Raw genomic sequence first — 23861 nt, 5'->3', positions numbered from 1 at the left:
AATACTCGAAAAGAGGCTCATATAAGACAATTTGGCCCTAAAACTTCACTCATGAACAATCTAAGCACAACAAAGTCAAGGCAACAGCTTTTTACTTTTAATATGATGCCAACAAGTAAGGAAATCAAATCCACTTCGCTCCACTATGATCCCACCAACTCTTGCTTCAAGTATCCTTCTTCTCCAAGCTTCAAAACACACTTAAATCCTTCTCACTCTCAAATTAGGATTTAAAATCGATGGGGAAAGCTTCTGGACGTCAAAGGGGGTGCTAAAGAGGCTGGGGTAGGACTTAAGGTTCCTTATATAGGGTGCAAACCCCAAGAATTAGGGTTTCTCATTCTAGCACTGACTCACCGAGTCTAGCCGCCGACTCGCCGAGTCAGTCACTTAGCACGTGACCAATCGCGACTCGACTCGCCGAGTCTATCCATAGACTCGCCGAGTCGATCTTCCTTAATTATACCAAGAACCCTGAACTTGCACTTCTGAACTTGGGGTGTTACAATTCCCCCTACTTAAATTAGGCTTCGTCCTCAAAGCCTGCTGCATCACACCATTCCAGATGATACTCCCACAATGCACCTCCTGGTATCGAGCGACCCAGGTTCCTCCGAACACTACTATCAAACCTCTATAAAGTCCAACTCTTCCCTCACAGAGTTATGACAACTTATTCAAGCCGGCCACCGACTTCTTTCTCTAATAACAATGCTTATTAATCAATGATCACCCGATGATACTTTCCTCACTCCAAATCACAACAATCACTCGACTCTTGCAAAGCTAGATATCACCTTGAACCACCGGGTCCTGACCTGGTACCAACTGCTATCCCTTACCTCGCTTGGCATAACTTTTATCGAATTTCACCGCTGGGTCTCATCCCGCTTCCATTCCGAATCCAACTCCTCTCTTTCCGCGCTGACAGGATGACACATCCTTCAGATCCTGAGCAACTCCCATGTGCTCTCCTCAGCAATCACATACACATGCTGAACCTGCGTTAAGATCCTCAGGGTGGGAAACCCGACACACTGATGGTACCTCCAGACATCCCTAGGATGATTTACGACTACATACATCACCTTCTGATCACAACCATACAGAAAATCCAAGGTTCCATCTTTGCATCCCTTACGAACTCCTCTAATTCTATATTACCGGAACTCCATCCGCAACCTCAACAGACACCCAATCCGGATGTGTTTCCATACCACTGGTACCATCCCAGTACTTACTACCAATAGCTGATGCACCGTCAATAATCCACTTATTCCACTTCCTCGTCTTTTTGAAGTACCCATGCTCCTTCCGGAGCTACATGCCTTTCCTTTCCAGGAAATCCACTCATCCACCCTTACTGCATCAGCACGTGCCACTAAGCTACACTTCACTCTACATTATCCATGTAGAGAAACCGATATCCTCGAACTTCCATATACTCTGAATCTGCTCGCAAGGACTCTCGAGTCCATGTACTGCTTTCCACTAACATGATCAATACTTGGGGCCAGACCATATCAATTATCACCCCTTGGTGACGCTTTTCCTCATTCTCCTCGTACCGATCCACTAACACATACAGAGTCTTCAGCATGACTGGACCGCCTTACCAGGCCTTCAGCCTATCTGGACCACTCTCGGAACCTTCAGCATATCTGGACCGCCCTCCCGGGCCTTCGGCCTGTCTGGACCGTTCCCCCGAGCCTTCGGTCTGACTGGTACGCCCGCAGGCCTTTAGTCTCCCCGGACCGCTCAGACTATCATACATCATCCTGAACTATCCTTCCTGGAAATCTCTCACTGTACATACTGTTCTAGCCCTCTAGGGGTTCCGAACTCTAACTCCATCCCATCTACTCAAATCCCGGCCTAATCCTAGGCCTCACAACAACCAATCACCTTTTCCGCAAACTTTGGTCTGTATCCCGCCCCATTTGCCTGTCACTCACTCATACTAGCCCACACTCTCGGCTGACTAAACACTGTTGAAACCCAAACAGCTAATTGACCTCTCATGTTGTTGGTCCCCCTGAGAATTTTCCAATTCTCCCCACTTAGAGCGCTGGCTACCAACCACCGGTAACCCAACCGACATCACTTAAACAATCCTACTCAACAAACTCTCTTATACTCGAACCGTTTTTGAAACGAGCAACCTCTATAAAATCACATTCCGACATTGCACATTACGAACTCTAAGCGAGTTTGAATCCCCGCTGAACATTTCTTAAAACACATTTGCTATACCCGAAAACAAGACCATACAACCAAATTCTGACCATTAATCCATTGGATGCTAACCACCTACAACTTCTAGTTACTAACACTCCCAATACCAAAACCCTCGATCATATGATAACCGACAAAGGGGACGAAAGAACACATTACCATGAATCATGCAAACGAGACTAGCAGATATACCATAATCTATAATAACCATGAGATAACAAGATATAAAGAAGGAAAGATACCCGTAGTTGCGTCCGGCTCTGCCCTGACCTCCTCTGCTATAAGCTGAAAAGCACGTCCCTGATCCCTCAGGGGCTCTACTCCACCCTGACCTCCACCCGTAATCCTCAGAGTGGCCGGTGCTGGAGCCTGCACCGGTCCTGCAGTAAGTTGTGGACAGTTGGCCCTCATGTGCCCAACCTGATCGCACTGATAACAAATCCTCATGTCCTGAACTGGGGCTGACTGACGGCAATCCCTCGCATAATGCCCCTCTCTCCCGCACTTGCGGCATGCACCACCAGACCTACAAACTCCGGTGTGACCCTTCCCGCACTTCCCACAAGTGCGGCTGCCCTGATCTCCCAACCTAGAATCCATGGCCTTGGACCGTTTCGGCGCCGGCTGCGACTGCACCGGGGCCTGCCGTAGACCCTGTCGATATAGTGAGGATAACTCACCTCGAAATTGTTGACTGAAAGGATACGATCACGCTGATCCGACCTCCGACACGAACTCCACCACTGGACAACACCAAATTACTGAACTCAGCAAATATCAACAATTACCAAAATACCCCTGGAAGTCAACCGGTCAACTCTTGGTCAAAGTCAAAGTCCTCAGTCAAAGTCAAACTTCCTGACTGACTCTACTCACCAAGTCAACCCGCTGACTCGTCGAGTCCCCATGCCCTGAAAACTCCCATATCACAACTCAACTCGCCAAGTCGCCCCAAGACTCACCGAGTCCAGCGAACTCTAAGTCCCTTTATGCTCAACTCACCGAGTCATCCCTCGACTCACCGACTCACGATTTAACCAGAAAAGGTTGGGGTTCCATGACCAGACTCGCCGAGTCCAAGAACAGACTCGTCGGGTCCAAGGCAATCTTCAACAGACTCGCTGAGTTGTTCTTCCAACTCGTCGAGTTCCTGTCTATCTTCATGCAACTCGTCGAGTACACCCATGTGACTCGCCGAGTCACTACGCGACTCATGTCTAATCTCTAGTCCGACTCGCCGAGTCCATACATAATACCTTCATTCGGACGATCACATGCCAATCCATTGCTTCCAATACATAGATCCGGACTCCTAGGGCCAGATCCACACGTAAAGTTTCCAACTTTATGTGCATGAAAGGCTCAACAAGCTCTACTCAAGCTAAAATGGAGGACCAGTCTAGATCTGTAGTAGCAAGAACAGACTCAATCAAGCCCCAAAGCTATCACTTTCCAGGTTCATGAGTCAAGACCAGTCTAGATCTGTAGTAGCAACCACAGATCTGGACCCAATACTCGAAAAGAGGCTCATATAAGACAATTTGGCCTTAAAAATTCACTCATGAACAATCTAAGCACAACAAAGTCAAGGCAACAACTTTTTACCTTTAATCTGATGCCAACAAGCAAGGAAATCAGATCCACTTCGCTCCACTATGATCCTACCAACTCTTGCTTCAAGTATCCTTATTCTCCAAGCTTCAAAACACACTTAAATCCTTCTCACTCTCAAATTAGGGTTTAAAATCGATGGGGAAAGCTTATGGACGTCAAAGGGGGTGCTAAAGAGGCTGGGGTAGGACTTAAGGTTCCTTATATAGGGTGCAAACCCCAAGAATTAGGGTTTCTCATTCTAGCACTGACTCACCGAGTCTAGCCGCCGACTTGCCGAGTCAGTCACTTAGCACGTGACCAATCGCGACTCGACTCGCCGAGTCTATCCATAGACTCGCCGAGTCGATCTTCCTTAATTATACCAAGAACCCTGAACTTGCACTTCTGAACTTGGGGTGTTACAGTTTTATAACGATATTTGAATTTATGAAAATATAGGTATATTCTTCATTCTAAACTCATAAGTTATAATTTGGAATTTTTTTTACCCAATATCTTAATAATAAAATAATCGACTCAAAAATATTGGTTTGACCTTTTCAGCTCTTCTTTAATAAAAATGACGATTTTAGTCCCTTTAAAAAAATGACATTTTAGGTCCTTAAACTATCTTTCTTGACATTTTAGCCCATAGACTTATTTAAATAATGTTTTCAGCCTAAAGTTCACCTTTTGGCAATTTCAGCCCCTTTAGTAAAAAGATTTTCATTTATAGTCCAAACTTTTCGCAACTTTTACAAATTTGGCTCAAAATCCAAAAACTTTACATTTTTAGTCCTTTTTGGCAAAAAGAATCATTTTAACCCCTGAAATAGATTTATTTACCTTTTTACCCACTTTTTTGAGAAATTTATCATTTCAGCCCCTTAAAACACGTATTTTTCGCAAATTTGGGCCTATGGGCCGAAAAGCCCAAAATTTTAGCCCAATAGGCTACAATTTACATTTTTAGCCCTTTGAAAAGCATAATGTTCATAAAAACTTATATTTTAACTGTTTTGACCCTTTTTATTCTTGTAAAAGTCGTAAATGACAGCTTTTTTCCAACTTTTGTTTATTTGACAAAAATAGTCCAAAAATGGGTTTTATGTTGTAACTTGCTTATTATAACCTTAGATGATAATTTTTCTTAACTTGTTAAGCGTAATACATCCTAGATCACATATTTTCCCCCTATGAACTATAGATCTCGAATATTTTTCAGTTTGGCACATATTTACCACATAAACACAAGAAATCACACATAACATACAAATACACATAGATCTACACATTTTATTTGTATTCTCCCCCATAAAACATGTGAAAACCGAAAATAGAGGGGTATGAACTCACCTTGATTTGATGTTCACGGTTTTGAAGAAGGAAGGATGAAAATGATGAGATCTTTCGGCATAACAAGCTTCTTTAGAAGTCTTTGGGCTTAGATTGCTTCTAAGGAGTATGATCATGAATTTGAATGAATTAAAAGATGATTTTTGATGAGATATAGAAGTTAAACTTTGGATTTAAGTAAAAACTTACCAAAGATTTGTGTTATGAGTGAAAGATCTTCTTGGCATGCAAGCAAATCTCGAAATTTTTAAGGAAGAATGGAGATGTTCTTGAGAGGTTGTGATAGTATTGGAATGGAGTTTGATGTGTGTGTGTGTGTGTTACTACCTTCGGCCGAGAGGGATAAAGAGAGAGGGGAGGATTTCCAAGTGGGTTATTGCATGATGGATTAGGATCATAATCTAGATAAATGAGGTATAATTAGTATGGAAGTCCCATATGCAAAAATGAGATGTCAACCTCTTTCCCATGCAATTTCTCTTATTTTTTACACATGGGCCGAAATGGGCCTAGTGGGAGATGGTATGAATGAATTTTGGCCCACTTCTAGCCTAGGTTCGAAATCATGAGGTTCTTAGAAAGGTTTTCGTCCCATTGGGCTCCTTTGGATAGTTCACAGCCCAATTTAACATAAAGGAATGGATTTATGACCCATTAAGGATAATTAGATTTGTTATGGCCCAAAACGGCCCATTATAGGTAAACTAATCCATTTTAGACCCATTATGGCCCAAAAAGTTAAGTTTCATGCAAGTGGGTTCAATTAGGGTCCATATAAGGGTCCTAAGCCCAAAATAGTCAAATTGGAAGCTTATTGGTCCATTAGGCCCAATAAGGAAATCCTATTCCATAATGGACTTAAACCAGGATTTTTAGGGTTTCCAATCTTTTGTCGACCATTTGAAGTGTTTGTATAGAGTGTTTGATGGAAATTTTGTTGTCATTAAATAAGCATCATTCATGCCTTCAAGTTTTAGTTACAATGTTAGTCTTGTTAAGTGTTTACAAAGCATCAGAATTCCTAGTTGTGACATAGATTAGGACTAAGGATCTAGAAGGATGCCTTATGTGCCTGCTATATGTGTTTCAGCTTTATGAGAACTGCATGCTAGTACAGATTAGTCAGGATGATAGTCTGAGTAGTATATGCTTGATTATGTGTACTCGATGTCTAAATGCTGCTTGTTTTGTGCTTTTAGGAGTTCTAGCTGTCTTTCACTAACTAGTAAACGAATATGTTAGGTTACATATTGCAAGGACTAAATAATTTCAGAAGGTTAGGTCTAGCTCTATTTCGCAGCTCTTGTTTGAGTCCAACTGTTGTAGGGTAGGACCTCTCATTCGAAGAATTATCTAGTCTAAGTAATATGTAATAGTATTTGCGAGCTAGTTAGGGGAAGAAAGCAGAGACTTCTGATGCAGCTGGTCGCAGAGAGTGGGATGGTGAATACCCTAGGGCAAGCCTAGGATGAGAGTAGCAGTAGAAGGGACTTGGTGGAGTCAAGGCAGTTCTTGAGGAAAGTACAGATAGATGTGGAAGGTAGTATGGGCCCGTACTACTGAAATCAGATGATCTATACTCGAATCAAGAAAGGAGAGTGGAAAGAACAAGTGGATCGAATGGGTTTAATGGGACTGATGAGTCAAGTGGATCCCGATGGGTTATCTAGGTCAGGCGGGCCTAAAGGGAATAATATGGTTTTTCAAAGTAATCGGCCCAATAAACAGTCCAATTCTGATTTAACTCACAATTGCAAAAATTGTAATTGTTTTTGTGACAAAAATCGGAAAAATAGGGAAAAAGACCGATCAAATGTGATTTGTTTTCGGTGTGATAAACTAGGTCACTTTGCCTCTGAATGTCCGGAACGACTCTAAAAATTACAAGAAGGTGATTTTTCAGAATGTGACAACAACGACGAGCCTGTATTTTAAATACGGATCGGGGTTGAAGAATTCTCTAGAAGGACTTAGAGATTCGGGGGTGATTGTTGGAATCCTAAGTTGATGAGGACTTGAAGACCAAGCAATCGAATTTATTGAAAGTTTAGTTTATAGCAAGTTGGTCATAAGTTTTCTAGTCTAATACAAGCTGCTATGTTAGGCTATATATACCAATGTTTTAAAAACCGGTTTTTTAGTTGAACCGGTATGATGACCGGTTCCCGATTCAACCGGTTTAACCAGTTCGACCGCCGGGTCAACTGGTTTCAATATTTTCATGTTCTTTCTTATTTTCTTACACATACATACATATATAAATCATAAATTTGATGTTTACAAGTTCAAATATTAAAAATACACATAAAAATAAGTTGTAGATGAATCAAAATACATTAAAATAACACATAACCATAAGTTTGAATGTTTTACATCAATCCATATACGTAAAAAAGAAAATAAATTATAATACCGAAACAAAATATAGTTTTAGATGAATACAAACACATTAAAAAAATTTATAACATTTATCATATGTTTTTATTTAGAGAAAACTAAATATATTTAAAAAAAAATCTCCAAAGTTTATTATGCAAATATTTTTTTTTCATACGTTTTTATTCAGTTTAACCGGTTCAACCGGTTTATTTTGACTGGTTCGACTGGTTTTTCTAAAAACCGGCCGTTTAAATCCGGTTCAGAAATTGACATAAAACCGGTGATAGTTGAACCGCTCCCTCCCCGGTTTCCGGTTCAAACCGGTTTTTAAAACATTGATATATACATGTCCATAATCGAGTTTATGATTATGAGAATAGACTGTAAACATTGATTTTGAGTGATTTTCCATTTCATCAAAGAGTTATTTTTATTATTTTGTTTTGCATTCTTGTTTTCTAAACTTTACATTATAGGTAAGGAGGGAGCACCCCTTGAGCCATATAAATAATCAATCATGCTAAACCCAATGCAATGTGCTTAAAAGCTCTCTTGAAGCATCATACTTAAGGCGATTGAGATCAAGTATGGGTGGGATGAAGGCCTTGATGTTAGTAATCCCACATGATTTCTCGGTGGTAGTCGGCGGGCTTTGGAGATATGTTGGAAGAATCATTGCCGGTAGGCATGGTGCAGTGACTAGTGAGAGGGGTCGACGAAGAGGAAGGGTCGACATTGGTGTGATGAACAGAAAAAGAAGGGAGACTAAAGGTATTTTGTATTGATTCACAATAAATATACAAAATACAAGAGTGCTAATGGGCTATACTATAACGGACCCAAAGTGGGCCTAACATAATACGATACATACAAATGATACAATATTCTATACACTAACAATTACGTATCATCTTTGATATTATTGCCAACCCGATCTTATACCCAAATTTGTTTGACCCGTTTAAGTTATAGAGACTTGAGTTTGCATTTGTATGTGTTTAAATGCACTTACTAGCGTTATGGTCATGTTACGTGGTTTTGGAATAATGATGTATGTCGGCTTTATTCAAACGACTTTCGTTGATGTTACTCTAATGCTAGGAACTTATGACCTATTTTCTGTAAAGCGTGTTATACGATTTCAAATTTTTTTTTTTTGAACACAACGATTTTACAAGTGGTACTTGACGAGTTGACATTGAGAAAAAATGATGAAGTCGCATAGCTTAAACAAACAAACAAAAAAATAAATAAAATAAAAGTTATATATATATATATATATATATATATATATATATATATATATATATATATATATATATATATATATATATATGATAATAGTATCATAAAATACTTTCGGTTAAGGACTTAAGGGTAATTAATAAGCCTTCCAATAACGACTTGAACAAAGACTTTCATTGCAAGGGTCTAGTATATATGTTCAAGATTTGAAAGTCATGCTCTATGCTAGATGAAGTTTATACGTTTTCATCTATTTTACTTTCAAGAACGTGTAATATTAACTTTTTCTTGAAGAATGTAGTGTGAAAATGATTTTTTGTCAAACTTAGAAAGTCAACTAGCAAAAATTTAGGTTTATATAAATTTGCCAACTTGGCATTGTCGACTCACTAGAGTACATATTAAGCGTAATAGTTGTATGCTTGTATATCAATTATTGGAAAACCATACATAACATTTTTTTTGTTTTATTTAAATTTGTTAGTAAATTTTAAAAATTGTTACTAATAATCTTATGTACTTGAAAGTTAGTTATTTGTGGTCTATCCAAATAAAATCCTTCGATAAGATGATATGATTGAATGTAAGGGTAGCAACCATGTCATGTTGTGTGAAACGAAACAGGTTGAGATAAGTTGATTGGTTGATTTTAACCTACTCCATTTAATTATCGTATAATGTTAACATGTTTATTTGTGTGTCGAGTTTGCGTGTTTAGGGTTTAGACCTTGTAAATATGTTGTGTCAGCTTAAACCGAAACAATAAACAAGTTGAAAGAGTAGGAGTTGGAAAAGTGGGAAAAAAAATGAAAAACAGGAAGGAGTACCAGTTTGGAAGGTAGGTGTGAAATTCACGTTAAGTTTAGAGGAGATAGTTGGCGAGTTGGGAAAGTAAAAAAGTAAAAATAAGTACCCATTGGAATTGCTAATTAGTAGCTTTCAATCTTCCAAGTTACAAAAAAGACTTAGACCTAAAGTTTTATTTTATATTTGGTTTTGGTTTTCGTCATGTCTAGTTTACCTAAAAAAAATTTAAAAAGTTGAACATAATAAATGAGTCATGTTTGTGTTGATAGTTTGACCCTAACCTTACTCATTTAATTTCGTTTCATGTTGTATCAATTCGTTTAATTAAACGGGTTGAAATTTCTAACCCAACCTCATTTATTTTTATGTCTGATTCTTGTGTTGGTTTCATATCAGAAACATCCCTAGTTGAATGTTTAGTTCTTATGTTATTATTACGGTTTTTATAGCACACTTTCACTTCCTTTCTAATTTGATTATTGGCCTTCAAAAACTTTTACCAAAACCATTTAAACTATGCATTACCATTATAAACGTCTTAAGCCCTTCAACATTTTTTTTGTCATCCACTCGTTTCTTGTTATTAAATCAATCCATTTTCCCATAACCCATACCAAGTCTTTTGAAATACAATATGATAGACTTAAGACATACTTTTTCTAATTTTAAAAACATGACAGAAGATTAACATATAAATATTAACTATTCCTTAGAAAGTAAGGAGACCAATATATATTATATATACATGGTAGCATGTTTCCAATGAGGCATTCACATCAACCTTTTCAATTGAGCTTAATACAAAGATGAAGAGAGAACAAGGGTTGGTGATTCTTTCCATTCTTGCACTGGTTGCATTAGAGATGATGGTTGGCGGCAGTCAGGCGGCAGTAGGGATGCCGCCTGAGTCAGCACCACTAATTCGCCATTTTTATAAAGTACACAATACGTGTGCGAACGTGGAGCCATTTGTTCGACACCAAGTGCAGCTTATATGGGCTAATGATAAGACTGTTGCTCCAAAGCTCATCAAGTTGCTCTATGCTGATTGCATGGTCAATGTACGTTCTCTTTGACTCTCTAACATATGGTCATCATATTAGTTACTAATCTTGCACTTTTTGCAATTCAAAGCATGCATGTACGTGTATATATATACTTATATATGCATGTATGTCTATTTATTTGTATATATATGTATGATTTATGTGAATATATGAAAGTATACACACATATATGCATGTACGTATATAAAAATACATCCTCATAGATATATATGTATGTTCTTGTACATATGTAAGTATATATTTATGTGTTAGGATGTATATTGGGTATGTATGTATGTATGTAGATACAAGACCTCTCCAGAAAACTTGTTGTGTTCCAACTTGAAGTTAGATAGATTGATGGTTTGATAAATTATGAAACAATTTTTTACAACTTTGAGTCTTTGAGATTACGTCAACCATCATCAGCCTTTTAATGATAAAACGACAGATACTTTGCGATATATATATATATATATATATATATATATATATATATATATATATATATATATATATATATATATATATATTAAAACAAGTGAAGAAAACTTGAGAGGCATTGAAGAGAGTAGATAGCGTTTTTTACGTCACCCGATTGAAGGAGCAAAAGAAGGCTTGTTTTGTGGATGAGTCAACACGTTTTCTCACTTAAGATATTTTGGGAGTTGAGCACCAATGTCTTTCATTTATCTTTTGTCATTTTTTTAAAAAAAAATTAATAAGTGATTTATCATATTTACCTACCATGTTTGTCTTTGAAAATATTAAGATTTAAAAAAAAACACACACACACACATTGAGGATTTGATTTATAAAGAGTTTGAAATATGAAAAGCTAATTGGAGAAAATATGATAGGGCTGCGATGCATCGATTCTACTAGATGGGCCAAATACAGAGAAAGCATCACCAAAAGCCAGAGGATTAGCAGCATTCGTGCTTATCGATAAAATCAAGCAAGTCTTGGAATCACGATGCCCAGGAGCAGTTTCATGTGCTGACATTCTCAATATTGCAGCTAGAGATGCCGTGTATTTGGTAAGTGCCCATACTAGTAAAACAAATGCATAAATGCAAAGGATAAAATTGCAACGCACTTTCATTTATTTGTTTTACATTTTTTTTTCTATTACATCATTGTGCTTTTAACGTTTTTCTTATTAACACCCGTACTTCGAAAATTCTATTCATTTGTAGCATTCTACTTTCAGTTTTTCTTTTCTTTTTGGGACATTATAATATGATGAACAAATTCAAATTGTGTTGAAATTTATCACAATGCTATAATAAAAAAGTGAAAGTAGGTTGCTATTTCTTGCATTTTCAAGCTGTATGGACATGGCAACTTAAATCCGAAATTAAGTTCATCCCATATGAAGAGTTAACAACTTGTTGATGAATTTAAACAGTCGGGCGGGCCATCGTATCCGGTTTTCTTGGGAAGAAGGGACGGACTCGAATCGAATGCAGCATGGGTAGACTTCCCCTCGCCTTCCATGTCTTGGGAATCGTCTTTGGCATATTTTGAATCTAAAGGCTTGGATTTGCAAGACATGGTTACTCTCCTAGGTAAGCATCCATACAAGTATCTTTGTCATTGTACAGCATTTGGTTTTGATATGCATTGGACTGAGACCGAGACTAATGTCAATGGGACAAAAATTGCAACTTTTTTGTCCTACATAAAAAGGTTAAACAAGGTGGGACATGGACTCGCCCTCAATCTCTTGTTATCGTAAAAGACATAAATGCCCTCCCCATCATCGAAAATAGCCCTAGAAAGCTTGTCGAGTCTTGTCTTAAGTAACAAACACAGCCTTCAACCGTGTTTGTTACACATACTAAGACTAGACAGGACTCGACACACTTTCTATGTATATTTTCGCTTTCTATGTATATTTTCGATGGTGAGAAATGAGGAAAGTGTTTACGTCTTTTACAAAAACGGGAGATCGAGAGCGAGTCCATGTCTATGACAAAAAGGTTGCAATTTTTGTCCTATTGACATCGGCGAAAGTCTAAATAGTCTAAATCAAATACACACCAAACACAGTACAACTTGTTCTGCTCTTATGTGTTTTTTCTTTTGTACTTTCAGGAGCACATATGATGGGCCGAGTTAGATGCAGTAACATACTAGATCGTCTCTACAATTTCAACAACACCGGGAAACCCGACCCAAGTATGGAACCATCTACACTAACTTACTTGCGGGCCGAATGCCCTCAGAAAGTAAGACTCGGTCAACCCAACCCACTCATAAACTTAAACCCAAGTAACCCGAGTCACAGTTTCACCAACTCCTACTACTCTCGAGTGTTGGAAAATAAATCAGTTCTAGGAGTTGACCAACAGCTAATCTATGGTGAAGATACACATGACCTATCCGATGAATATGCTGCAGGGCTCCAAGATTTCAAGCTTGGGTTTGCTTTTTCCATGAGCCGGATGGGTGGGCTTAAGGTTCTTACGGGAACCCAGGGTCAGATTCGACTCAATTGCAAAATGGTCAACAAATAGATTGATATAGTTATCTTATTTATAAAGCCAATGTTGTCATTTTATTATTAATAAAAGTACTAAATGTAAGATCAGCAAGGTACTTTCATTTGTTTGTGTATTGTAGCATTGGTTTTTGACTTTGAAGAGACCGATTATCTTCGGTCTTTTCGGGTTTTCTCCGGTTTTTTATATGTTTTTGTGTTCATTCTGTAACCTTGCTGATAAAATCAAAAACAATAAAGGTAATTTACCAAAAAAAAAAAAAAAAGATACAAGACGATGTAAAGGCATTTCATTGTTTTAATTTTAAATAAAAACCGTAAACACATGTCATCGTTTTAATATAGTAAATTAATAAATTAAAACTTATACACAAAACGACGTCGTTTTAGGGTTTTCACATTCGATTCCGGTTCTTATATAAAAGAAAACCAAATTTAAGTTTTTCTTAACACAAAAAACCAGACCTTGGGTTTTTCACAATGATTTGATTTTTTTATTCAATAATGTTTTTTGCACACCCATATCTATCATGACATTATACTTTTAAATATTTTCTTATTAACACATTGTAATTTTAAAACTCTGCTAGCTAGTATAACAATGTAGTTTCTACCTTTTTTCTTAAAACAGCATACTTCGTAAAATCTTACCCAATATAGCAATGAAAATTGCTTTGTATTTGAACGACATTGCTATAATTGGGTATATTTTTCAAAGTACAATACTATAACAGAAAGAAATGAAATCATGATGCTATAATATACAGAAAAAAGAATAAAAAATCTATTCCTCTTGAAAAGCAAGAATTGCAACGAGCTCTTTGATTCTAAGTTTACATGTTGTATGGAAGCTAAACGTGAAACCTTCTATAATCGCCTCAAAATATTAAAACAAAAAAAAAAAATGTCTAAACACAATACACAAATAAAGAGATTGTGTTCTTCTGACCTTGCAAGATGTACCCATGAACAGCCTCTTCCTATGACAATCATTTAGGGCTCCAATTCATAATCCTGAAAACCAAACAAAACAGCATAAAAGATGTTTCAGAAAATGAAAATACTCCTTTGCAATCAAAGGCTGGAATGCCATGGAATTGAATTCCGATTCCGGCCAAATCTCATGGAATCATGAGAACAAACATCCACTAAAATGAAATCATTTGTTAAGTTTATTTAGCAAGTCCAGAGAGGGGTATATTAGATTTATTTCTACATAAATGTTAATATAGTTGATTAACTTCACAAATGTAGGAAGTTGGAAGGGCAACTCCTTTCTACATAAATGTAATCAGGAAGGGAATGGAATGGTTCATTCCATTGGAATGGAAAAAAGTTGTTTTGTTTGTCCAATGGAATGGAATGGACCACTCTTCAAGGAATGTGATTCCATCCAATTTATTAACTTTCCTTCCTTAGCAAGCCAGACGATGGCGTTTTCTTTTCCATTCCATGATCGAATGAAATTAAATGTTGCAATATAACCAATTTTTTTTTATGTGGCTTTTAATGACAGATCTTTTTTTTTAATTTCAAAATTTTAATCATAACACATGTTTCTTTCTAAAAATAGCTAGAATATGTTTTTTTATTAGTCTTATCTGAGTTATATGTCAATTTTTTTTATATAAATAAAATTATATTATATAATTAAGTAATATGCAGAATAGAGTTAAAACTAAACCTTCTATTTACATAAGTTTATATAAAAACTCATTTTATTCCAAAAACCAACAAAACATGATCAAAGAATGTAATGAATCATTCTCTTACATTGCTTATTCCATTACCTGCCCATTCCATTCCATCCAATCGAACAAAAATTTGCAACACAACCCTATTTATGTAATTTTTAATGACACAGATCTTTGTAAATTTTTTCCCTAATTTAATAAAGTTACAATTTCATTTTATAAAAATAGCCAGAAAATATAACTTTTCTTATAATCTTATTTGGGTGTTAATGAGCTTTTATCATGTTTAATATTTTATTTTTGTAAATAAAATTTTAATAACTATATTTAAATTGTGTGTGTGTGTGTGTCTATATATATATATATATATATATATATATATATATATATATATATATATATATATATATATGTTAGAACATAGAAGTTAGAACTATACAATAATGTATTTACATATAATATATGAAAAAATTCATTCCACCCCTACATACCAACAAAACATGATCATGGAATGTAATTGGCTCATGCATAAGAAAACAAAAAGTACCTTTACTAAAAATCGAGCGATTTTTAAACGTACTTGATGAATGTTGAAATGGCATAAGCACATTGCTATGAACTCTTCCAATATAAAACAAAAGGGTAAAATCTTTGATCACAAATTTGAAGCCTCACAAACTAGTCATCATAGGTAGCAGCTGGGCTTCTATTCTTGATTAGCTGGATTACATGAAAAAATAGTGTCAGAAAGACGAATATCTCTACTTTTATATATTAAAAATAAATAAATAAATAATAATAATAATAGAAATTTAATAGTTTACAAGTTATAAACACTATTTATAACGTACAACTAAAAGATGGATAAAAAGCAAAAGTACATTATTACTTTACGAACATCAAAAATTACAAAAAACACAAGAAATTCACCCATTATACTTTACTTGACATAAATAAAAATAAAAATAAAAATAAAAAAAAAAAAAAAGTAAAAGCTTTCAAACTAAATGATAATTAATGAGTTTAACTAAAAAGGTATGAAAAATCTAACATGATAAGAAGTGCAAAGTGAATTAGAAAGGAAAAAGATGAATATAATTTATATGTTTAAACCTTGTAAAAGTATTTCTTTCGGAGTTTAATGGCTGTACGTATGCATCTCTTAACCCTAATCTTCAGCATATTGTCATTGAATATCTGCATCATAAGTAGAAATCAAAACCAAATAAGGGACACATATCATGTGTAAATAGTAAATACATAAACAACAGCAACATACTTCTATTGATATGTGTATTATAGCATCATACTTCCATTACTTCCTATTACAACATTGTACTTCAGAAAATCTAACAAAATATAGCAATGTCATCAAAATACAAAGCAATTTTCGCAATGTTCACTGATATAAATTTGGCAGATCTTACAAAGCATAATGCCATAATAAAGAAAAAAAAATGTAAGTGCAATACTATAATCCGGTAGATTTTTCATTAAACAGTGCCTTAATAGAAAAAATTAAAGTACAAAGTTGTAATAGAAAGAAACATGTGTAAGATATTATGATACACACACTAAAGGGTTCAATGCAAGAAATAGCACACACTACTTTCAATTCCTCTTAGTACAACATTGTATGTTGAAAAATGTACCCAATCATAGCAATGTCATTCAAATAAAACATAATTTTCACTGTTTATAACTGTGTAGAATTTTCAAAATATAATGTCCCAATATGAAAAGTGAAAACTTAATGCTAAAATTGGGTGACATTTTCTAAATACAACGCCTTAATAAGAAAAGAAAAAAAAAGTACAAAGCTGTTATAGAAAGACATAATAAGTAGGATGCTATAGAACACACAAATAAACGAAAGTAAATTGCTATTTCTTGTGTTTAGTGTAAAAATAAAAACTTATAATCCACCTGCCTTTATCAAATCATCAATCGAACGTGTTTCTCTCATGATTTTATGGCGATTGAGAATAAGAATTGCAGCTACACAGAAAATGGGCAATTCATCATCGCCATTCCTTGTCGATGATATTATCGTGCATATTTGAAAACGATCATTTTTTGACCACAAGCTTTTTGTCAATCCACAAAAGGGATGATTTAAAGTGGATTTTATTCCATTATTTTCGGAGTTTGAGCGCTCTAAATTCCCACATTTTGATTCTGATCCACCATTTTTTGATCCACTGTTTTCATTCTCAATAATTTCCTCTTGTGTGGCTGTGGCTGTAGTTGATTCCTTTGGGATTTGTAGGACTAGAAGTTCAGGACAACTGTTCTCCAGATTGAAAGCCAAGGATTCATCAAAATCAGCCGCCCACATCATCTGGTGACAACAAAAGGGCAATTTAGTAATTTTTTTCCATTACGTCCTGTATGGTAAAAAAAAGTTGAAAACACAATGCTATTTCTTAGTTGCTGCTAATGCAAAGGTAATTATTACATGTAGGACATGTTATTATATTAATTAATTAATTAATATCCTAGCTAGACAAATTAAGCAAGAAGAATGAATACATACCTCCCACATGCAAAGTGCCTCACTGAAAGATAACTCACGTCGGAAAAGTACTAGAAGCATCCGGAAGGCAAAATGGAGGCTTTCAGCACCTATTTGTGAAAGGTGAGTGAACATTTCCCTGTCTACATGTTCTAAAATATGTGAAAGTGCTTCCAATTGTTTCATGACACCTGTCGTTCCTTCCATCTGAAAATTTTCACGCTGGACACAAGGAAGGAAAACAAACTTATAATTGCAGGATTAGCAAATACGATGTATAATTAGGTAGATATTATATATGAAAAGAGTTGAAGTATAATTTTGTAATATGAAGAAACGAAGAAGTAAGATGCTATTATAAACAAATAAATGGAAATACATCATCACTATTTCATGCATTTAGCCCATAAATAATATATATGTGTCAAGTTTAGAAGTACCATTCTTCTTAAAAGCATCTCGAAGCACCAAAAAGCATCAGCATTATCCTCAAAGAGCACAATAAAAGGCGATAACAAATCACTCATACCTGCAATCAGAGTTGCATTCACTTCATAATTCGGATTACACCTTGCATCCAACTTTCATTTCTTTCTATTAGAGCATTGTGCTTCCAATCTTTTTCTTATCAAACTATTGTACTTCAAAAATCTACCACAACTTAGCATTGTAATTTTTTTTTCCTTATTAGGACATTATACTTTGAAAAATCTAATCAACTGTAACACTGAAAATTGCTTTTGTATTTCGATGGCATTGTTATAATTGGGTAGATTATTCAAAGTACAATGTTGTAATAGGAAGAAATGAAAGTGGGATGCTATACATCTATATATAGGATCAATGAAAGTAAATTGTTATCTCTTGCATTTAACTCAAAAAAAAAAAAAAAAAAAAAACAAGATTATGAGAGGCAAAAAAAGCACAACCTTGACAATATCCTGTTGCAGGATCAACCCAGGCATAAACAGCAAGAATATCTGACATCCGTGCTAAATTTTTTGTATCTTCATAAAATTCCAGATGACAATCTGTTCTCACAACATCAACAACTGCAAAAAGGCACAAACAGAAACAATAACTACCTTCTACAATAAATAAATAACATAACATAACAAAATCAAGGTAAGGAATATATATCAACTTTTCCACACTTATTAATAACATAGTCAAAGGGTATATCTCCAATTGTCCACCATAACAAAAACCTGTCCACAATTTATTCATGGGTCCCACTGATTTTAATTTATATATACTTATTTTTGTTATATAAATCAATAATAATATTCAATTTTTAATTACTTGCTACAACAAAGGAAATAAAGATAAAACAAACTAGAAAAATATTATAATAATAATAAATATTTATAGACTCATATATTTTTTAACTATTGAAAATTTTCTAATTTATATATTTCTTAATGTCGCCAAGATTCTAACTTTCTATTATTTACATTTATACAAAATTAAAAAGCACGTTTTATAAGGTTAGAACTTTATGCATATAAGTTACATTAATTAAACAAAAAAAAAACAATTTTTACTTCCTAGTTAATAGATTAAAAAGAATAAAAGACAATAAACAATGAAAAAAGCTCCTAAGTTTGAGCTTGTATATAGCACTACCATTGACCAATTGTAGTTGACTATTTGACTAACATTGACTATTACTCGATTATCATACACTATAAACAAAAACTTACCAATTTGATGTAGAGTCCAAAGCCACTCAGACACTCTATCTTGACTCCTTGTTCTTCCATGTGATTTCACTGTGTTATTCAAAACCCTAATTTCAGACACATCCTTCTTTCTTTCCTCCATTTCATATTCCACATTGTCAGATCTTGATTCAGACCCCGTGACTTCAATTCTGGATTTGTTACTACATTTAGAATTCTCTTCCATTACTAAATCTACATTGTTATTAATTTGAAAATCATACACATGATCATCATCATCATCATCGTCATCATCACCATCACCATCATCATCTTCTTCTTCTTCAAATCTAAGCTTCCGCCTTGTGGAAACTCTTTCATCGTTTGACTTTGACTTAACTTCATTCTTATTATCTACCACTACATCACTTTTTTCAAATAAATTTGTCACAGGTAAAGGGGGGAAATCGTAATAATTTGAAGTTCTGTATTGTGATTCATCATCCCCTTCACTTCTATTATATGGAGTAGTAGAAGAAGTTTCTACACAAATATCAGAGCAATTGCAGGAAGATTCTAGTAGATTAGAATCAATGGTGGAAGATTGTTCTTGTTTTGCTTCAGATTTTCTTCTTTCATCATCTTCTGACTTTGTTCTCATGTCCATGACTTTTGTCCCCACAACATAGGCTAAAGAACCTGTGCCTATACTGGAATGCATTAACTGACATTGATTAATAAGGTCTTTATAGCGTTCCCTGCATCCAAAGTTTTTATAAAAAAGTTTTACTAAATCATATATTGGTGTATATATAAAAGATAAGTCCATAAAAAGAAAGGGGTAATGCAAGAAATAGATTTATACTTTTGTTTATTTGTGTGTTAACTGTTAAGGCATTGTAGTTTGGAAAATATATCCAAACATAGCTGTGAAAATTGCTTTGTTTTTAATTGACATTATATCTTTCAAAGCACAACACTGTAGTATCATAAAAAGACCTTATATATTGTGTTTTTTACGGATTGTACCTCAACTTTATTTTTTTTTTCGTAAAAAAGACCTTGAATTTTTTTCATTTTTACGAAAAAAAAAACCTCGACTTTTTGTTTTTTTTTCTGAAAAAACCCTCACATTTGACAATTTTTTTCAGAAAAGAAAAAACTACTAAAAGGGCCAAATAAAAAAATGGAAAAATGCAAGGTCTTTTTCAGGAAAAAAAAAATTTAGATTTAATCCAGAAGAAACACAATATATAAGGTCTTTTATGATATTAACCCTAATAATTAATTAACGAATCAATGAGGGTATGTTGCTAGTTCTTGCAATTAACACTGTATATCATTTTTTTTTTGGTTAAATAGGATTAAAAGTTGATAATAAGGATAAGTTTATGTGAGAAAGTAATAGTTAAGACTATTTTAGTTGGTATTTTAGAATAACTAGCACCTATAAACAATATTTATTTATTAATTAAAGTAATCCCTTTTTCTTTATCTCTCCTGGTGTTATATATTTTCCAATCATACTAATGATTAGAGTGATGTAGAAACTAATATTACAAACTAGGTCAATGCATGCAACATGATATGTGTCACAAAAGGCATTCAAAATCTGGTAATTGGTGGAAAAGAATTTATACAATGAAAGAATGAATTAAATAAACATTAAAATAAGCAGTTTAAAATAGAATACATAAACAACATAGTACAGAGTACAGACCTCCTTGCAGTCCTTAGCCTTCTTCTGTAATCTGCTGTACTGCTCAAAGAATAACAGCCTAGAAGGAATTCCCACACTTCAGGTCTTATTGACGGATCTACCCCCTACACACAAATTAAAAACATTAGGGAAGTTATATTCTATGCCTAAAAAACTGGAAAATATAATATTGTGTACTTATGGTAATAATTATCCCACATAATAAAGCTAAAAGGTAAAAAAAGAAAGATGAAGAAAAAGTAAAAGCTTACCCCCAAAATAATCAATTTCAGTGCTTTCTGAAAACCAAAAACCTTTCCATCACTATCAAATGTTGTTTGCCACTTTTCTGGTTTAAGCATTTTGTTTATCTGCATAATTTACACAAAGAGTCATTAATGGCAATACATAGAAAATGTAGCACATGCTACTTTCATTTCTTTCTATTATATTTACAGCATTGCTTTTGGAAAACTACCCAATTATAGTATTGTACTTCCATTTTTTTTCTTATGAGACCAATATACTTTTAAAAATCTACCTAATAATATCAATGAGATTGCTTTGTATTTTGATGTCATTGCTATAGTTGATAGATTTTTCAAAGTAAAATGTTGTAATAAGAAGAAATGGAAGTTGGGTGCTAGAATCAACAAATTAATGAAAGGAAATTGTGGTTTCTTGCATTTAACCCTATAAAAATGCCTTACATATTATTTTCTACTAAATTTTATCAATTCTGTCATGGGAAAAACATTTAACATGTGAAAGAAAATATGATTCTTCCCACCAAAAGCCTCCCCTCTCTAAATTTGCTATAACTGGCCTTAATGATTCCTTATAGAAACCCAAATTCAATTTCAACCAACAGCTTTTCAGTATCATCACAGAGCTTGATACATTTTGTAAACTTTGTTCATACATGGATTCTGTAAAAGGATTAAATGCAAGAAAGAGAAATGTACTTTCATTTATTTGTTTATTATAACATCTTATGCATTTATTCCTGTTACAGCATCATTCTTTGAAAACTTTACCTAATTATAGCAATGTCATCCAAAAACAAAGCTAGTTTCACTGCTATAATTACTTAGAGTTTTCAAGTAAAATGTTCTAATAAGAAAAAAAAACTGAAAGCACAATGTTGTATTAAATACAATCCTGTAAGAAACAAATAAAAGGAACTGCATTGCTACTTCTTGCATTTAGCCCTTTATAAAAAGCCACTTTTCATTTACTACAACCATTAGATAAGCACAATTCATATATTAAACTGAAACAATGTAACAAAACCACATAGGCCTTCCTTTTGTAAAACCCTGCATCCTTGTTTAAAGTTCAATTATCATGAAAGAAGTGTTGAAAATTTCAAGAAGAAAACAGTTAGAAGAGGGCTTTTCAGAGTCTTACAGTAACAACAACCTTTATTGGTGACTGATGAAGACAAGGCTCCCCAATATGTTGAACAATAGAACCAACTCTTTGTAAATTCACTGTACCACTCTTTCCACAAATCCATTGCTTGTGATCTCCGTCAAAAGACATCTCCAAATTGTTCTCAATGTCTACTACTTCTCTTCAATGTCTAGCAATCAAATCAAAGTCCTATAGCATGCCAAGTTGCATAAAAACACCAAATCAGGAAACCACAAAACAATTAACAAATCAGATTCAATCAGAAAAAAGCATGCACCATGACTATGAAATGCAGTTACTGTGCTAACAAAAAGACGACATTAGTGGCCTAACTCGTAAGAAACCAAGAGTTTCTGATGAATCAGAAGAAGAAATGTTCTGGATGATCAAAAACTACCTCTAATTTTGAATACGATCAAATAAATTTGCAACCGAATCATGAATTTCAGTTAAACTTAAACAAGTTCGACCTCATTTCTACTTTACTTTAACCTGCCCTCGCGAATAGGGGAGAAACAAAAGGAAAACAGAAAGAAAAAAAAAAAAAAAAAACGTTCGACACAAAGATTTGCTCGCTTTGTATTTCAATTGGACGCTTGTTTTGGGGAAAACCACATTTGCTAAGCGTACTCGAATTGAGGGAATAGATGGTATCCGGTTTTAACGACAGATCGTGAAACCCTAAATCCAGTGAAAAAGAAGAACTAATTGGCATGTAAGTACAATGGTAGATGATCATCGACAGCAAAATTGCTTGAAGTTAAATTCGATCGAATAATATGATGCAGTTGTACCTGAACATAAACGCATATAACTATGGCAAAGGTATTGAAATATCCCTCAACTTCAAGATCAGAGATCGGTCTACCAGCTTCGTCTCCATCAACACAACAGAGACCGTTTCTTTAGTTTCCGCCTGAATTTTGTTTTTCCCTTTTGATTTTTATTAAAAAAATGGGCTGAGATAAAACTTGTTTGAAACGAGTTGATCTCACCTTAGAGTTAACTATGGCATTTGCACTTGGGAAATGGGTGTGAATACAAGTGTTTTGATGGTCAAAATTGTTTGGATATCTATAGAATTATGAACTCATTTCCTTTGAAGTTTGGCTATCAAAAATTATTCATTGGGATGACCCTACACGCATTTAAAGTCCTAGACACAATAATAATAAGAAATGTATCATGTTCTTATTGGGATTGTTGGGATTGTGCAACATCTTACTAGTTCCAAAAGAAGGTGTTTTATGAGCAGGGTCGGTTCTATTCTTTGTAAAACTAAGCAAGGGCTCAGGGCCCTCAATTCTAAATAGCCCCTAATTTTAAAGTTTATTCTGTTAATTATATATGTATGTATACGTATTTCTTGGGTTACTGTTAACGTATCCCTCTGGGATAACGTCAAAAAAGGAGAAGTCAAACTAACGTCGGGCTTTGCCTGGTCAGAACCCACTCTAAAAGCCAAGTCTGGGCTTTCACCAACGCGAAGATCACTGGTACGGTGGTCAAGGTGCAAAGTCGCACCTTAACCTCTTTTCCAAGAGGTTACATCCCGCCAAACGTAGGACCAATCAGAGAGTTCCACTTGCCCATTAGATGATAGTCATGATATTCATAACAATTAAAAGATCTCCTTTTAGCCAATGAGGGAATGAGGCAAAAGACGTGACGGAGGACCCTCCAATATGGGTCTGCCACGTCGCACCTCA

The 23861-nt window shown here is 34.7% G+C and overlaps 2 protein-coding genes across 5 annotated transcripts; one reads left to right on the top strand and one right to left on the bottom strand.

The window, feature by feature from the left end:
* The first annotated feature begins 10391 nt into the window (after positions 1 to 10391).
* LOC145093705 (putative peroxidase 26) lies at positions 10392 to 13373 on the top strand. The gene is made up of 4 exons (XM_079031929.1): positions 10392 to 10676; positions 11522 to 11701; positions 12073 to 12232; positions 12762 to 13373. The coding sequence occupies exons 1-4, from the start codon at positions 10422 to 10424 to the stop codon at positions 13181 to 13183; spliced, it is 1017 nt and encodes a 338-aa protein (XP_078888055.1). The 5' UTR covers positions 10392 to 10421; the 3' UTR covers positions 13184 to 13373.
* Positions 13374 to 13929: 556 nt separating this feature from the next.
* On the bottom strand, positions 13930 to 23223 carry LOC145093703 (rab GTPase-activating protein 22-like). 4 transcript variants are annotated; one of them, XM_079031928.1, is made up of 13 exons: positions 22947 to 23223; positions 22147 to 22341; positions 21009 to 21107; positions 20758 to 20861; positions 19322 to 19795; positions 19080 to 19249; positions 18306 to 18428; positions 17817 to 17905; positions 17398 to 17598; positions 16792 to 17202; positions 15975 to 16058; positions 15409 to 15581; positions 13930 to 14181 (listed from the first exon to the last, which is right to left on the bottom strand). In XM_079031928.1, the coding sequence occupies exons 2-12, from the start codon at positions 22279 to 22281 to the stop codon at positions 15540 to 15542; spliced, it is 1932 nt and encodes a 643-aa protein (XP_078888054.1). In that variant the 5' UTR covers positions 22282 to 22341; positions 22947 to 23223; the 3' UTR covers positions 13930 to 14181; positions 15409 to 15539. The 4 variants fall into 4 exon arrangements, with proteins under 4 accessions (XP_078888054.1, XP_078888052.1, XP_078888051.1 ...); XM_079031926.1 differs by having other exon boundaries at positions 15442 to 15581; positions 19080 to 19795; XM_079031925.1 differs by having other exon boundaries at positions 19080 to 19795; positions 22947 to 23222.
* Positions 23224 to 23861: the final 638 nt, after the last annotated feature.

Source organism: Lactuca serriola, chromosome 3 (genome assembly GCF_051521515.1).
Source record: "Lactuca serriola cultivar US96UC23 chromosome 3, Lser_US96UC23_V15, whole genome shotgun sequence".
NCBI classification, from domain to species: Eukaryota; Viridiplantae; Streptophyta; class Magnoliopsida; order Asterales; family Asteraceae; genus Lactuca; species Lactuca serriola.
The sequence above is the reverse complement of the archived record's forward strand: the minus strand, read 5'-3'. Positions and strand labels throughout refer to the sequence as shown.

Excerpts from the sequence above, each read along its gene's own strand:
- LOC145093705 (XM_079031929.1), top strand. The coding sequence starts at position 10,422 with ATGAAGAGAGAACAAGGGTTGGTGATTCTTTCCATTCTTGCACTGGTT. Across the intron at positions 10,677-11,521 it reads ATGCTGATTGCATGGTCAAT|GGCTGCGATGCATCGATTCT; the intron begins GTACGTTCTCTT and ends AAAATATGATAG. Across the intron at positions 12,233-12,761 it reads AGACATGGTTACTCTCCTAG|GAGCACATATGATGGGCCGA; the intron begins GTAAGCATCCAT and ends TTGTACTTTCAG.
- LOC145093703 (XM_079031926.1), bottom strand. The coding sequence starts at position 22,281 with ATGTCTTTTGACGGAGATCACAAGCAATGGATTTGTGGAAAGAGTGGT. Across the intron at positions 20,862-21,008 it reads TGAAATTGATTATTTTGGGG|GGGGTAGATCCGTCAATAAG; the intron begins GTAAGCTTTTAC and ends ATTTGTGTGTAG. Across the intron at positions 17,599-17,816 it reads AGATGCTTTTAAGAAGAATG|CGTGAAAATTTTCAGATGGA; the intron begins GTACTTCTAAAC and ends CCTTGTGTCCAG.